Source organism: Prenolepis imparis, unplaced genomic scaffold (genome assembly GCF_030444845.1).
Source record: "Prenolepis imparis isolate NDT839.2.m4 unplaced genomic scaffold, iyPreImpa1.0 SCAF_4, whole genome shotgun sequence".
In the NCBI taxonomy this organism is placed as follows: Eukaryota; Metazoa; Arthropoda; class Insecta; order Hymenoptera; family Formicidae; genus Prenolepis; species Prenolepis imparis.
This window is the reverse complement of record NW_028141162.1, coordinates 1,626,342-1,642,642: the sequence shown is the minus strand read 5'-3', so window position 1 is coordinate 1,642,642 and position 16,301 is coordinate 1,626,342. Positions and strand designations below refer to the sequence as shown.

At 38.6% G+C, this 16,301-nt stretch overlaps 2 protein-coding genes across 2 annotated transcripts in view; one reads left to right on the top strand and one right to left on the bottom strand.

Annotated features, from left to right (window-relative positions):
• LOC145935579 (elongation factor-like GTPase 1) overlaps nucleotides 1-16,301 on the top strand; it is a 39,704-nt gene that overhangs the window by 22,034 nt on the left and 1,369 nt on the right. The window lies entirely within an intron of this gene.
• On the bottom strand, nucleotides 8,261-15,504 carry Aos (protein argos). The gene is made up of 4 exons (XM_083037072.1): nucleotides 14,288-15,504; nucleotides 9,389-9,609; nucleotides 8,910-9,081; nucleotides 8,261-8,740 (listed from the first exon to the last, which is right to left on the bottom strand). The coding sequence occupies exons 1-4, from the start codon at nucleotides 14,540-14,542 to the stop codon at nucleotides 8,495-8,497; spliced, it is 894 nt and encodes a 297-aa protein (XP_082893198.1). The 5' UTR covers nucleotides 14,543-15,504; the 3' UTR covers nucleotides 8,261-8,494.

Below are 16,301 nucleotides of genomic sequence, written 5' to 3'. Positions count from 1 at the left end.
GTAGAAGTGCAAGTCACGTGAGAGAGAGAGAGAGAGAGAGAGGAAAAAATTAATTAGACGAAAAACACGTATTCGAAAGTTTTAATGCGTGCTTAATAAAAGAGAAAAAAAAACTCACTTCTGTCCAATAATTGGCGATTCGATACGAGCGGTGAAAATAATTTCATCGCTTAATAAGCGCCGAGCTAATTGATTCTCTCTCTCGCGAGAGAGTATAAAGGGAATCCGATATTTATGGACCGATACATCGTGCGTTTGTTTCGGCAATTTGTCGGACTAACAAGACTGAAAGGAAAGCCGCGATTAACGCCGGGATATTTAAGTTCCGAGAGGATGATCTCTCTCTCTCTCTCGTGTAACATCGTTTCCTTGCGTTTTCGCCATTTTTACGTTGTTCCGAGGATGAGGACGTAAATTTCGCGCTACCTTCGAGAGAACCGCGAAACCGGGAAACAAAAAGGAAGACGAAACGTAGAAACCCGCGATGCGATTCGCCGGCGACTTTAACTGTCTAACGGATCTTTGGTTAAATTGGCTTAACATATTACGGCCCTTTCCCTCGTCGTGGTTCATTGTAACGTAGTTACATCATCTCTCACCGCAGAAAGAGAGAGAGAGATCGCGGATGATTGTAGTATCAAAGAAACTATACGCCATATTATACATGTGTTCGCTTTCTTCGAAATAATTCGAAAGACCGGTTAGTCTTAGCCGTGCCGATTTATACCTTAGAGGTGTAAAGTTGAAAGAGTATGAGCCGAGAATGGGAAATCGGTGTCCGTCATTATTGCAAAAGTAAAATGAGATTCCTTTCTCGAGAGGAAAATATTGTAATTTGTTTCGCAAATCACTCGACGAAGATATACATAATATAGGGTGAAAATAACATATCGTTACATTCCCTCGCTCGTTCTAAAGAGGAAACAGCAATATTCGCGATAAGTAGAAGAAGAAGAGAGGCTCTCCGACCCTCTCTGGTATTTGGGATAAGGCATTCAATGAAGAATACACCGCCCACCGCCCCGATTCGCATCGGTAGCGCCGGTAGTTGGGCATGTTCCGTAGATTGTAACGGAAGTACGAAGAGCAAAAGGGGACGATCGGAATGTTGCTTCTCTTCTTCTTCTAAGTGGAAGAAATATCTACCTAGTTCGCGACAGAATTATCGATGTCGAATATCGTTCGCAAATAGAGCAAATCAAAGAGGGCGCAGATATATTTTTTCTCTATTTTTTTTTTTTTTTTTTAATTGAATTCGTATTTCACAATATTCGCGCGAATTTATCGCATCGACATCGGCAGTAAAAATATATCGTTTATAACAATTATATCAGAGATGACGTGACTTGACGTCGTGATGCACTAAGGTTGCAACCGTCCTTTCACGGCTATGAAGAATAAAAATAATAGCAATTGTTTTATTCTCGAAGCGCAGTAATTTGTGCTGATGCTGACAAACATCCCAATAGAATTATAAAATGATGGATAATATAATGATTAAGAATAAAACGTGGATAATATATGCAGGTACATACTTTAGTTAATATTCATACTAGGCCTTTATATAAATTTTAGAAAAATAACAAGAATATTAAAAATTTTATACGACGAATTACATATACATATGTTTTCAAAACATGATGTCTAGAAGTCAATTCTCGAACGGTACACAGAGAGAATTTTCTCTTAGAATTTACCCTGAAAATTATGGTAATCGTGGGACAATATGGAAAGAATTTTATGAAAATGTCTTTGATTAATATTTATCACAATAAAAATAATAATATCTATCACAATAAAATATAAAACATGTTTGATTAATTTTACTAAACTGCATAGTAAAATTAAACATATTTTATATTTTATTGCGATAAGATATTATTTTTATTGTGATAAATATTAATCAGAGAAATTCTCTCCATACCATATTATCCCACGATTACCATGATTTTCAGGGTAAATTCTAACAATAAGAGAAAATTCTCTCCGTGTATCAAGTGTAACAAGTCGCTTCGTCTCACGCGTATACTCATTAATATTGCAAAGAAAATGAGTGAGTTCGTACCTCGTGAAGCGCCACGTAAGTGGACTCACTGACCCTCGACCTTGACTTTCGTCCTCGCTTCGCCTCGAGTGCGACCTCGGCAGCGACCTCGACCGCGATCCCTGATAGGAAAGAAGGAAGTCCGTATACTCCGCTTGACAAGGCCGATAGACAACCGGTCAGTCGGTTTTACAATCCAGCGTCTGCGGTCGATCTAGCACCTGTGCTTTCGATCGGTCGCCTCTCGGAAAGAAATTCTGCAGTTTGTTCGCACTTATAACAATCGAGTACGCGAGATGTTCTGGCTCGGAAAGACCCCGCGACACCCAGGATCGCGATGAATCGTTCTTAGAGTCTCTTGCTAGCACCCTCGAGTCACCCTCTTGCGCGGAACAGGGCGTCCCTCGTGTTACTTGGATGCTACCAGAGAAAGAGACTGCGGTAGATGAAGATGAAGATGAACTGCGCGAGATGCGAGATTGTTTCGGGGTTTGCGCCCGACTGCGGCCTCGCGTAGGACGCTCCGTGCCTATGAGTCCCCGCTAGTCCCACTTACCAACCAACCAGAAACTGCTCGGGTATACTCGGCAATCCTAAGCTGTGCATCTCCGCCAATCCACCTTCCACTCCTTCCTTCCTCCAGTGCTTTGCGTCGTGGTGCTCACTTCGGGCACGTACACGGGGTATTCGCGCTCGTGCGAGATTTATTCCTCGCGCTTTTTGCTCCTTCGACGCAATGAAAGAGCGAGCGAGTTTCGCGGTTGAAACGCAATTGTTTCTAGATTTAGCTTTTGATCAACCGCGAAGGTATCTCTCATCAACTATTAATTGATTTTGATAAATTATCAGAAGTTTGTCAAGTTTTTTTTTTATTCTGTTAATTGAACATTGATGTCTAGATAAAAGTTATTAAATAGCTGTCAACTATTCCGCTAATTTAATCTTCATTCCAGAATATCACGTTGACATTTATTATATATTTATTATTATACTACAACTAAACTCGCGAGTGTCTCTTCATCTTTCGACTAAAGAGAAATTTCTAAGCATTACTCAAAGTTGTAACTTTCTGATCATTTTCTGCTTATAAGAGAATTATATGAAAATTATGATAAATAGATTTTTACATCTACAGATGAAAATTGACAGTTAAATATATTGACGGGACGAAAGGTACAAAGTAGAGAAGATAAGATAAATGTACAAATTTTCCTCCGAGACATGATAAATTATGGAAAAAATCTCGCGAGCAAAGTATATAGATATTATACATTATAAATAGATATACAATTATTCCAATTGACTTGAATTAGCGAGTAAACACAAATTGCGAGTTATTTTAGAAAGACTACCGAGCAATCGGTTGGCGTGTCGAACCACGTTCATTCTTGTAAATCTAATGCTTACAGCCGAGAGATAATTCTCTTTATGAATTATACGCGAGAGAGCAAGGCCTCACGGGTTATTACTTCCCGTTGTCGATGGGGCTCTCGCTTTATCGCGACTTTTTGATCGTAGACACGGTCGAGTAACACATTGAGTACACGGCCTTTCTCCAAAGATCGAATGCGTATTCTTCTCGGCTTGGCGATGCATCTCGGTGAAAGTCTGCGGCTATCTATAATAGACACGAGATCGATTTGACGTATGGACGCTAATCATTGTCTGCCCCGGTGCAGCGCGAGGCAACTATTCGGCTACATCAGAGTTGGCCGAATGGGGGATTGTTGTTTGCTTCTCTCGCGAAGCAATGAGAAAGGCAAGAAATCGTAGATACTCGGCACGATACCGATACCGATTCTATTGGGAACAGTCGGCTGATCCGGCTCTGGGAATCGGAAAAACTGATCTGCTCTTTACGCGTTGTGAGTTCTTTTATTTTTTTTTTATTTTTTTTTTACGCTCGAGTGCGGTCTTTGGAAAGAGTGGAACAAATAATGTAAAGAATTCTGATAAAAGTGTGTCGACGAACAGCTTCGATCATGCGACAACAACGACGTGTTTTTCGAGCTAGGGTCTTGCAAGACGTAAGATTCTTCTCTACACAGAGAGAGAAGTTTGACTAATAAAAATATTACCAATGTTCGTAACGCGAGAGTTGTGAAAACACGCGATATCCAAATAAGTTTTCACCCGAAGGAAAAATCCTCTTCATATTTATGAGAGAATTCGCTTTCTAAAATTGATACTAGTCTTCACGATAATGCTCCGTATATACGATGGCGCGATTAAGCGCTCAACTTTTACGCGGCAATTATCATGGCTGATATATTCGCTGTGTATTATTACAAACGATCGGATAGTTATCGAGTAACTCATGGAAATTAATGCGAAGATGCGATCAATTATTTTCACGGCAATTAATCGCTGAGAAATAATTGAATGGACAATACTTTGTTAATGTGCTCTTGATTTTTATCTTGGCTTCAATTTCACGTTAAATTAATCTCATCAGACTTGACTGTTTTTCTATTCAGTCCAAATTTATTGCAAAGTCGAAGAAATACGCACATGAAGTTCATTAGGCTGTATTTATAATACAAAAAATAAATTATATATTTTTTAAAAAGAGTAGTGCCTAAAGAGAGTCTATATATAATATGTATATGCTATATATTATAGTAAAAATAAACTTGAATAATTCTTGAAAAAGTACATACATCCTGTACAACTTTTTGACGATTATCAAGATTTCTGATATCTAGACACTTGAGATATATAGTTTTTAATTTGAGATATAATTTTGATAGCATTTTTAATCTTAAATAATGCTATCGTGAAATTGTTATCTTTTAAAAAATAATTTTTCACAAAATTGATCAGCGATTATTTAAAATTAATGATTCAATTTTTTATCAAAAATTAGGTCAGTTTTTTTTAAACATAAAATAAATATTGTTTCGAAAAGAAGGCATCGTACAATTAACAATACATTTTGGAATATAAAAGTTTGAATTAGTTCACTTTTTTCCAGAAATATTGACAACTAGTTCGAAAAGTGTGATTTTGAGAAAAATTTGTCTCAAATTTGTCAGATCGTATTCCGTTGAATGCTCTAAAGCACTTTTTCGAAGATGTTCCATAACTTTATTATCTCTTCAAATTTCATAGTACAACGTTGGAAATATATTCTTCAATAATTGAATAATTTCAGATAATGAAAAAAATGTTTTTTATCCATTATTGCTGGTGCTACACAGAGAGAATTTTCTCTTAGAATTTACCCTGAAAATCATGGTAATCATGGGGCAATATGGTATGGAAAGAATTTTAAAAATATGTTTGATTAATTTTACTTTTAGTAAAACTATACTTTTAGTAAAATTAATCAAACATATTTTATTGTGATAGATATTATTTTTTATTGTGATAAATATTAATACCATATTGTCCCACGATTACGCATGATTTTCAGGATAAATTCTAAGAGAAAACTCTCTCACAATCAGTGTATTAATAGATTAATGTCGTTCGATTTAAACGTACAATTGAATGATTTTGATCGATCATACAAATGTATATCAGAACATCAGAACGTATGTTTGCATACACTGAGAGAAGATGATTCAATGATTCGATTTAAACGTACAATTGAATGATTTTGATCGATCATACAAATGCATATCAGAACATCAGAACGTCAGAACGTATGTTTGCATACACTGAGAGAAGATGATTCAATGATTCAAAGAGCATCGCGGCGCGGCGGTAACGGTGTCGTGCAGATGGTAACGCGCGAGTAGAGCATCCGCGAGCAGTCGCGGGTGATGGACCGTAACGTTCTCACAGATAACTCATGGCTTCCGATGACGGCTCATTCGCGTTCTGGTTATGTCAAGTTATCCGAGGATATCTTGTCGGAGAGAGCGATTCCCCACTGTATTTTTGAGATGAGAAGCCGACATTTCTTTGAAAAGAAATCTATCCGATATTTAATTATTACATTTTATAATAACGCGTTATAATAATATTCTGAAACATCGATCTCTCCGGAGAAATGTACATGTGTTATTTTTTTATATTATACGGTATACATTATTTTAAAAAAGAAAGAAATGTATAATGATATGACTGAAAGACTTTAGATAGTTTAATTAGTACTGTTATTATATAATATATGATGATGAATTTTGCATATAGTAGAAATTAGGAGAAATTAGATAATGTTAGATATACAGTGATGTTATTATATTTTTATGTATAAATGAAAATACATAGCAAGACTAAATTGATTGAAATGACAAGTCGAGCTTTTTATACTTTTATCAAGCTGGAACTGTCTAAACAATCTATAGTGTTTTATATCAAAATACTTTATTGTTTCTATATAATGAGAAATGTTTTATCTAACTATTATCAATTATTTATTTATTTATTTATCGTTGAAAGCATTGTCACAATCTCTTTTATCGACTTGCGGCGCAGGTTGAAAATTCTACATTAAAGATCGATAAATCTGTCGCTTCTTTATCATATATAATATTTTACATAATATATAATATTATATTATTAAATATATAATATATTTTGCAAGACTCGCATAGATACATACATTTTTTATTACGAAATTATTTGTCAATCACATTAGTATTCAATTAAATTCTCGTTCGCTCAACGTAAAATGTGTAATAGAAAGATGTCACGGGACAGAAAAGCACTGAAGAAAGTAAAGCATAATATAGTCATATTTTTTATTAAGTTAAGGTAAAATTAACAAATATAACATCGAGAGAGAGAGAGAGAGAGAGAGAGAGAGAGAGAGAGAGAGAGAGAGAGAGAGAGAGAGAGAGAGAGAGAGTCTCATCCGAATCGTCTTATAATGCTATCATATACAAATATACTCCCCGAATGATACTTTGAGAGGATCAGAGACCGATATGTATATACAAGTTACAACGACTACACAATGTATAACTGCGACGTCTGTAATATTAATTTCTGAAGCGGTATACAAGGAGTCGAGTAGATAGCACTAAAATGGAAAGAGACTCATCGTTGCTACAAGAGATGTTGTACAATAACCGATGATCGAGTTATTGGCGGGAAAAAGCGAAGGATTATCCAAACGTTATATATTGTACAAAATTGTATAGGTGGCACGCAAAAATTTTCTTATCCCTATATATACTTTTGTACATACTTTTTACATTCAACATTCGCCAACGCGCCATTAGAGACCACCACGTGGCACGGCATTGTACGGTTAATGATACATGATCGGTTGACAAATATATCAATTTCCTGTCGTCGAGGCTGCTTTCGAGTCGTGTCGATGTACGAATTAAGCGCGCTTTATTCGCGAGGAAGAGAACAGCCGCTTGAAAAACTATAAACTATACCGCGAAAAAAAAGATATTAGATGCAATTCTTAGATTATTATTGTCATTACATTAAATATACGAGGGCAGTTCGATAAGTCAGTGACTTTTACAAGATATGGCACTCAAATCGCAATCTAATTTTATTTCTGATATTTACCATCTTATTTAAGTATACACACCAAGTTTCAAGTAGATCTGTCAAATAGAAATTTTTTGACAGCGTTCTAAAGCGGATAAGTTTGTGTTTTTTGCTAAAATGGAAAAAAGTGAATTTCGTGTGCTAATAAAACATTACTTTTTGCGTGGAAAAACCATTAAGGAAACTGAAGAAAAGCTAAAAAAGTACTATGGGGACTCTGCTCCGTCGCATGGAATGGTTCACAAGTGGTTCACTGAATTTCGTTGTGGTTTTTGGTCGATTGTGAGCAAGCGCCGGCACCCATCTGGCCGACAGCTTCTTCATGCCCAAATGTTTATGCAAGATATTAAAAACACGTTCGTTTGAGATGTTTACCATCTTGGCTATCTCGCGTATCTTCACTCGACGGTCGTCCAATACAATATCATGGATTTTATTGACTGTTTCTTCAGTTGTGACCTCATTCGGACGTCCCGGACGCTCAGCATCATTCGTGCTTGTACGACCACAACGAAATTCAGTGAACCACTTGTGAACCATTCCATGCGACGGAGCAGAGTCCCCATAATACTTTTTTAGCTTTTCTTCAGTTTCCTTAATGGTTTTTCCACGTAAAAAGTAATGTTTTATTAGCACACGAAATTCACTTTTTTCCATTTTAGCAAAAAACACAAACTTATCCGCTTTAGAACGCTGTCAAAAAATTTCTATTTGACAGATCTACTTGAAACTTGGTGTGTATACTTAAATAAGATGGTAAATATCAGAAATAAAATTAGATTGCGATTTGAGTGCCATATCTTGTAAAAGTCACGGACTTATCGAACTGCCCTCGTATGTTCGATTAGTGATTCACCACTTTTTTTTTTAACAGAAACGTATAATTAATGTCATTCAATTATGATACTCTAACGTCGCGCGTGGCAAATACTCCGACATCATCGACATCGCCGATATATTGAGTGGAGATGATTCTACGATCCTCTAGCTCTAGATACCGTAGGTCTCTCTATTGAAGTCGTGGGCGGGTATGCAATAACCGCTGTAGGTCTTGATTTCTAAGACACCGGCGTAGGATCTCGCCGGTGAAGAGCCAGGATCCGTGTGCCTTCGCGGGCATCGGTGTCCTCGGGGACATTGGCAAAGAGGCGAGGCGTTCACCTCCTCGAGCTGCGAGTTGCGTCTCTTACGTACGGTGAACAGGCGACAGGGCTCTTTATGCTGGCACCGTAATCTCTGAGGAGCAAAGCACTTTTCTTTTAAGAGCCAATCCACACGCCATTATATTAATTAATGTAGAATGTAGATAACTTTCTCGACTTTAACAAAACTTCTTCTGAAGAAATTGCACTTCTATAAATGAACAGAGTTAGTGTTTTTCTGAACTTTTTTTTTGTTGACTTACGCTTTGCGGAGAGCAAGCGAAAGCGTAGATAAAGCCTTGATTTCCATCCGGTGATCTATGAGGTTGCCTACGAACTAGATACGGCACGCTACCTGGCCGACATCGACAGTGAACTCGTTGTACCGTCGCGTTTGCCGGGCCTCCTCCTGGTGCCAGAGTCCACGTAATGTCTCTGCGGTAAAAAAAAGCCGGGATATTTCGAAATGTGTATACAAAAAAATGTATTTTTCTCCTCGAAACGAAGAAGGAACGTTAAATTACATATTTATCTCATAAGTATGAGCGACTCTAAGTCATCAAAGCTAAAAAAAATTTTTTTTTTGTAAGTAAAGTAAATTTGTTTATATTAAACTTTTATACAGAAAGAAGCAATTCTTGATGAATCTATAAAATTAGAAATTAGGAAAAAATGTCGGATAGTAGAATCGAAGAGCGCGATTACGATCGAATAGAATAACGTGACGTGATCTTCAACTAACTTGAAGTAACGACAGATAGGAAGTCGTTTCACGGGTTCACAGAGCTTGTAGCGGCGCGTTTTATCGACGATCGTGTATCCGTCGTCCGCGTGAAGACTGCTGGGGCAGGCACGGCCATTCGGACAACGACATTGTCTCTCGACCCACGGTGCACCATATAAATCCACCTTGCTACATACCTCGCTCCGGTCCACGCACTCCGGTAACTCCTTCTCGCTGTCCTGCGCAAACAAACAGATACTCGCGTCATGAATAGAGCTCGATCGATTTTTTCGCGCCAAATTTTCGCGGATCAATTTCCTACACTGAGAGAATTTTCTCTTAGAATTCACCCTGAAAATCATGGTAATCGTGGGACAATATGGTGTGGAAAGAATTTTATGAGAATTTCTCTGATTAATGCTCAGATTATGCAGTTTAGAAAAATATTAATCAAACATGTTTTATATTTTATTGTGATAGATATTAAATCAGAGAAATTCTCATAAAATTCTTTCCACACCATATTGTCCCACGATTACCATGATTTTCAGGGTGAATTCTAAGAGAAAATTCTCTCTGTGTAATCGCGCGAAAAGGTAAAGACAAATCAGCTGATCGGCTGAAAAATCTCTATCACTCTCTAATATATATTATTATATAATATTATAATATAATATATATTATAATATAATATAATATATATTATAATATGTTTGTTATATTTATTAATATAAATATATATTATTATATAACATCACATATGTCCTTATATATATTATGGCGATTGAAGAAACGTGATAAGATTAAGAAACGCGTCTCGAAATGATAACGGAATTAATATTAGCAGGACGATTAAGATCGCAGTGATTGTACCGTTGCGTAATAATGAAACGTCTGAACGTGTGTCGCGCTATGGGACACGGCTAATGAAATAAACGAGACGCGATTGCGCACAGACTCGTAACTAAAGTATATCCGCTCTTTCCTGCGCCGGCGATACAAAGTCTGCTTGTAACTGGACTATTTAGATGTTGCCAGTCCATTCATTGAGGCAATCGCGTACGTCCTGTCCCCGGCCTATCGTCATCGACGACATCAACTACCGTAAGGCGGAGATATCTGTGTCGTTAGTATGCGCTGTTAAATTTTTCCCCAGATTCGATTTGCGATTTTGCATTTTGAGCCGCTTAATCATTTTTCCAGGCTCCTTATCGAAGAAACGCGCTTGTTATACGCAAAGAGGAGATTAAGAGCAACATTGACTGATAATTTTTTTTATTTGCATCATTGAATTCGGAAAATGATTACTTTCAGTTTATCGATTTGTCTTTCCACGTGTTTCCGGATACATTATGCTTTTACAGAAGGAAAAAGAAAAAAAATAAATAAACGTTCGTCGCGACGAGTATCAAGAATGTCATTCACTGATCATTTTATTTACATCATTGATTTACTTCCAGTTCGTCGATTCGTTTCCTTCCACGTATTCCCGGATACATTATGGTTTTATGGAAGAAAAAAAAAAAAAAAGAAATAAGATAAATAAACGTTCGTCGCGAGAAGTCACGCGCATTTTCTGTTAACGCGATAGATATACTTATCGAAGTGTAGGATAGTGCGTGAGCAGAAGTAGTTAACCAACGTGCCATTCAGCGAAGAAAAGGCTTTCGAGGAAATGGCCTTCCGCCGTTTTACCGTCTTACTGTGAGCATTCTCGACTTTTTTGTTCACAATCCATCCTCCGTTCATCTCGTTTGTCTTTTTGCGGCTCTCTTCCACTACTTTACTATTGCCACTACTATTACTACGATCATCTCCGTCACGATACAACGGATCGCACGAGCAGCTTTTTACGAGGAAAATGCTCCTTGATCTCGTTCTCTTGGATATCCGTTCGCGCTAAAGTCTATAGCCTACATCTGCGAATACCGTCAATCAAGCGACAAACTACGCGAACGGTTGAATAATTTTCCATCTGCTCACGAGATAGATTTTGCCAGGTTTTTTTTTTCTTCGCCGTCGTAGAGAAACATTTTTTTTTCTTTTTACATTACAGCGTTTTAGCTTTTAAATTAAATAATAAAAATATATAACGAAAATCCATTATCTATAGATAATATTATTTGGATTTATTTTTTTTTTTTAATATATCCATTCAAAATGCGCTTCAGTCTGTTCGAATGTAGTAAGGTACAGGTGAATTTTAATGATGGAAAAAAAGAAGAAAATCTTTAGAATATTTTTCAAACCACGCCTATATAATCCGGTCTTACACCATCCGGTCTTACTCCGATTTCAAGCGAGCTTCCGATCGTTAATCGTGTTTATCCGCATTTCCCGTACAACGCATTTTCTACGCATCTCTTTATCCTACTTCCGTCGGTCCTAACAAGAGGGAAAAGAAAAGGCGTGCGTAACGAAAGGCGAAGGAAGTTTTTGAAGCTGATATATAGCGGCGGGGATTCACGAATATATGCGATGGTAAACTAAAATGGGATAATAGAAGGACCGGAAGGGCGCCGTAAACCATCCGGAAGTTCTCACGCGTCTCTCGCTTCTCGCACGGCCGCAATGAAAATGACACCTGGCACTCGGGATGGACATACCACACGACGGCAAAGGAGACGAGAGAGACGGAGAGATGGTGGAGAGGTAGAGAGCGGCCTGTACGAGGACGACGAAGAGAGAGTGAGAGAAGGGCGTGCGAGACAAGGTAGAAGCTACGGAACAAAAAAGAAAGAAGAAAAGAGAGGCACGGAGACGCACGACGACGCAGGGAATCTGGTCGGATGGATGGATGGATGGATGGATGACGTTAGTAAAAAGATCGCTCGCTCATCGTACCGTACATCGCTATACCGGATGTTTCTTAAGAGAGCTCGGAAATCTCGCGCCGATCGAAGATATAATGGAACTGCTTGATATAATTCGATATCGAGGGATAATTAATCGCGATTCGTATCGTTCCGTGAATTTTGAGAGATAGCTGTGATACAGAGCGAGTTTGTGCAATCAAGAAAAAAGGCGCAAAAATAAATCGAAAATGTAGATTAAATTTTTTCTGCATGAGGCTTCGCTTTTAAGAAAATTGATTCACGCTTAAATAGTCTGCAATGGTACTTATTTTTGCACGAGGAATTACTTTCTTTCTGGTTGTACTAATACGTTCTCCAATCTATCTCCTGTATATATGATTTACATATGGAGAACGGGAAAGGGCTACTCTCCCTCGGTTAAACCGCGCTTTCTAATTTATCCGGATAAATTAACAAGTAGATGTATAATTAGCGACGGAGAGAGAAAGAGAAAGGTGCACCAAATACAGAGAACGCATTAAAAAAAAAAAAAGAAAAATTGTCAAGAACGAGTATATACATATATGCGATTCAAAGATGGGGGACGACAAACCGAGCGCGAGTCGCACGAGACTTTTGTCCGATATAAAGAGAGCACACTTTTTTTCTCTTCTCTCTCAATATACACACATACGTGTATCGTCATCCCCGCCATATCATTCCTGCGCACGTACTCTCGGCCCACGTGCGAACGTACGTATCTACGATATGTCATACTTGGGTGTTGCGCCGTATCCCCGCACGTGTAAACCTACGTACCCCGTACATACATACATGCATGCATATATATATATATATATATATATATATACACACGCACGCACGTATATACGGCCGATACGTAGGTGTTTACAGCTACGACAGCAACAGGTTCGAGCATCGAGTGGGCGCCGCTCTTTGCTAACGGCTACGTTTCCCTCTCCCCGCGATACTTCCTGCGCGCCTGTAAGCGGACGATTTAGCTTCAAATCCTCGGAATGTTACCCGAGAGAATATATGAACTCGCATATGTACGTTGCTGCGAACACTAGGTGCATACGCGAAACTTTCTGAAAAATTACGAAGGAAACGCGCCATTTTTGTCTCGAAGAAAAAAAAATATCGATGCTCGAGAGCGAAATTGCCGATTATAAAAAAAAATTCTTTTAATGACGAAGAAATTATGAATAGACGCGAATAAATAACGCGAAATATGTGTATATATTTTTTCTTTTTGCAGGCGATGTTTTTCCGGCGATGCATTTGCGCGACTCATTAATATTCAATCGCTTTGTAGAGATGATAATTTATTCAGAGAACTTAACGAATAGTAATGTGTGATTCTAACAGTAGTAGTAGAGTAAAATTGACTTAAAGAGACGCTGGTGTATAGGAATCTAATGTATACTCTTGATCAATTGAGGAATATTCAAAGAAGAAGAATACGAAGGTAGCGATATAAAGGGACATGGCATCGTTTAAAGATAGGATATTGCTTTCAGCTTTCTATTGAACAAATATAAAATTGCGATTTGCAGTCACACATCGATCAGATACTCTTTAATTTAATTCTAAATTCTAATTTATAATGTAGATATGTATAAAATCAATTAAATTGGAGTATCTGATCAATGTGTGCCTACACTGAGAGAATTTTCTCTTAGAATTTACCCTGAAAATCATGGTAATCGTGGGACAATATGGTATGGAAAGAACTTTACGAGAATTTCTCTGATTAATATTTATCACAATAAAATATAAAACATGTTTGATTAATTTTACTAAACTGCATAGTAAAATTAAACGTATTTTATATTTTATTGTAATAGATATTATTTTTATTGTGATAAATATTTATCAGAGAATCTTTCATAAAATTCATTCCATACCATATTGTCCCACGATTACCATGATTTTTAGGGTAAATTCTAAGAGAAAATTCTCTCTGTGTACAATAATAAAAGTTCATATAATATATAATATTGCCTTGTGGCAATCGAGAAAAATCATTAATTAGGGGTATGAGAATCTTTAGGAAAGAAATTGGGAAAGTGAGAAAAAAACAATGAATTAAGTGGCTTACCCCCACTTGATAGAGCACCCTGGGCGCCTCGTGCGTCAATCTGTGCTTTCTATTACGATTGATCAGATCGATCTCGACCATCGTGTCGTCGACTTCCTGATATTCGCCGAGGTACCCTCTCTCGTCGAAGAGCAAATACTCGTTTAGGTAATCGTCGTGCTCGGCCCTCTCGAAGAACTCGCATTTGCCACGACGGACGACGCCGACGATCGCCAGCAGGATGTACAGCAGGTGCTGTATCACTTTGCCAGTCATCTTGTGTCTCGCACGAGAGGAGAGCCAAATTCTCTTCCCAATCAAAAAATCCCGGCGGTCCCTCGTTTGCGTCCTTCTCGTTCGGAACGAACTTTTATTGCGTTTTACTTTACTCGCGATCGGAGAAGAGAGAGAGAGATGCGATAAAAAGAATGGAAAGGGCTCTCGAATACGCCTTTTTATTCGCGCAATGTGACTTTCGAAATGAGCGAGGAAACCGAGAGAATAATCATAGTAAAAATATTCGCGGTAGAATGATCTCTCTCAGAGATCGATTAAAAGAAATAGTTCGATGTACTATTTGAAGTCCATTTTTCACGACTTTCAGACGTGATTTTTTTTTTTTTTTTTAAATCCGTTATATCTCGGAAGAGTCTTCTTCGGAAGGTGATAAATCACTCGGATGATCGAAGGATATTTCCTTTAAAAGGATACGAAAGGATCTCTCGGATGAAATTGCGAAGAACGCGCAATCTGGAATCTTCCTTCTCGAATTTTTGACGCGTTCTCGAGAGAGAATTCTACTTCGGAGCCAGTTACAATTCTTACAATCTTCTTCTTCTTCCCGCTCCGAGAACAACAACGTTGTCACGTGTCTCTATTTACCGCGACTTGAAATTCTCTTTTAACTTCCACACGCCGTACGATTTCTAGAAACATGAAAGAGCGGTGTGACCGATCTCCCCTGGTCCCCGATGGGCCCGATAGACCGTATCCGCGCACTCTCACTCGAATTCGCCGATCGTCGCCCAAAATTACTCGTCTTGTATCCGATCCAATCGATCGATCGATCGTCCAAGTGAGTCCAAGTCCTCCTTTATCAAAGGGAGGGATCCTTATACGTGTGTCTCCTCTCGAGGGGAATGAAACGAGTAAAACCTCGATCACCGAGGTCGAGTGAAACGGAACGTCGGACGACGAGATCGACCTATGCGCGAAGGTATGCCGTCCGCTCGACTGGACTCTTGAAGCCAGAAGTAAAGCATGAATGGATGCCCCCACCTTCTTCTCCTTTGCCCTTCTCCCTCCCTTGCCTCCTCCTCCTCCTCCTCCTCCTTCCTCGTCTCATTCTTGACTGCTTCGTTCTATCCCCTTCCCCCTTCCCATTCTTTCACTTGCTCTTACGTCATCCCCACTACTACTCTCTATCCAGAGGCCTCTCTATCTCCTCTCCTCTCCTCTCCTCTCCTCTCCTCTCCTCTTCTCTCCTCTTCTCTCCTCTCTTCTCCTCTCCTCTCCTCTCCTCTCCTCTCCTCTCCGGACGTTTTCATCGTCGCCGTTTTCTCGAGACATGTCGTCGTCGTCTTCGTCGTCGTCGTCGTCGTCGCGTTTGTCCTTGTATCGCATCCTCTCTTCTACGGCGCGCTTCCCGGGAAGGAACACGTATCAACGAGCGTTTTACTTTTTCTCCAGAGTCGACCCGTTTGCATTCGCGCTCGCGCGCGCACGATCTGTTTTGCCGCAATTTACTACGTTCGGCGTAGCTTTTTGTGCATCGGTGTCCGCGGTCTCTTTCCTCTCCCCTCGCGAGCCAGTTTTTCATCAATGATTTCCTCTCTCTTTCTCTTTCTCTTTCTCTTTGCGCGTCTTTCGATCAGACTTTAAATCCGTTCATCTCTTGCAATTCCGAACGTTTTACATTTCGCATTTCGTGTATCCTTTCAGACCATTAATTTCTAAAAGCACAAGTATATGTCGATATGAATATTTTACCAAAACATCATTACATTTTTATTCACGAGGGTTTATTGCTCGAAAC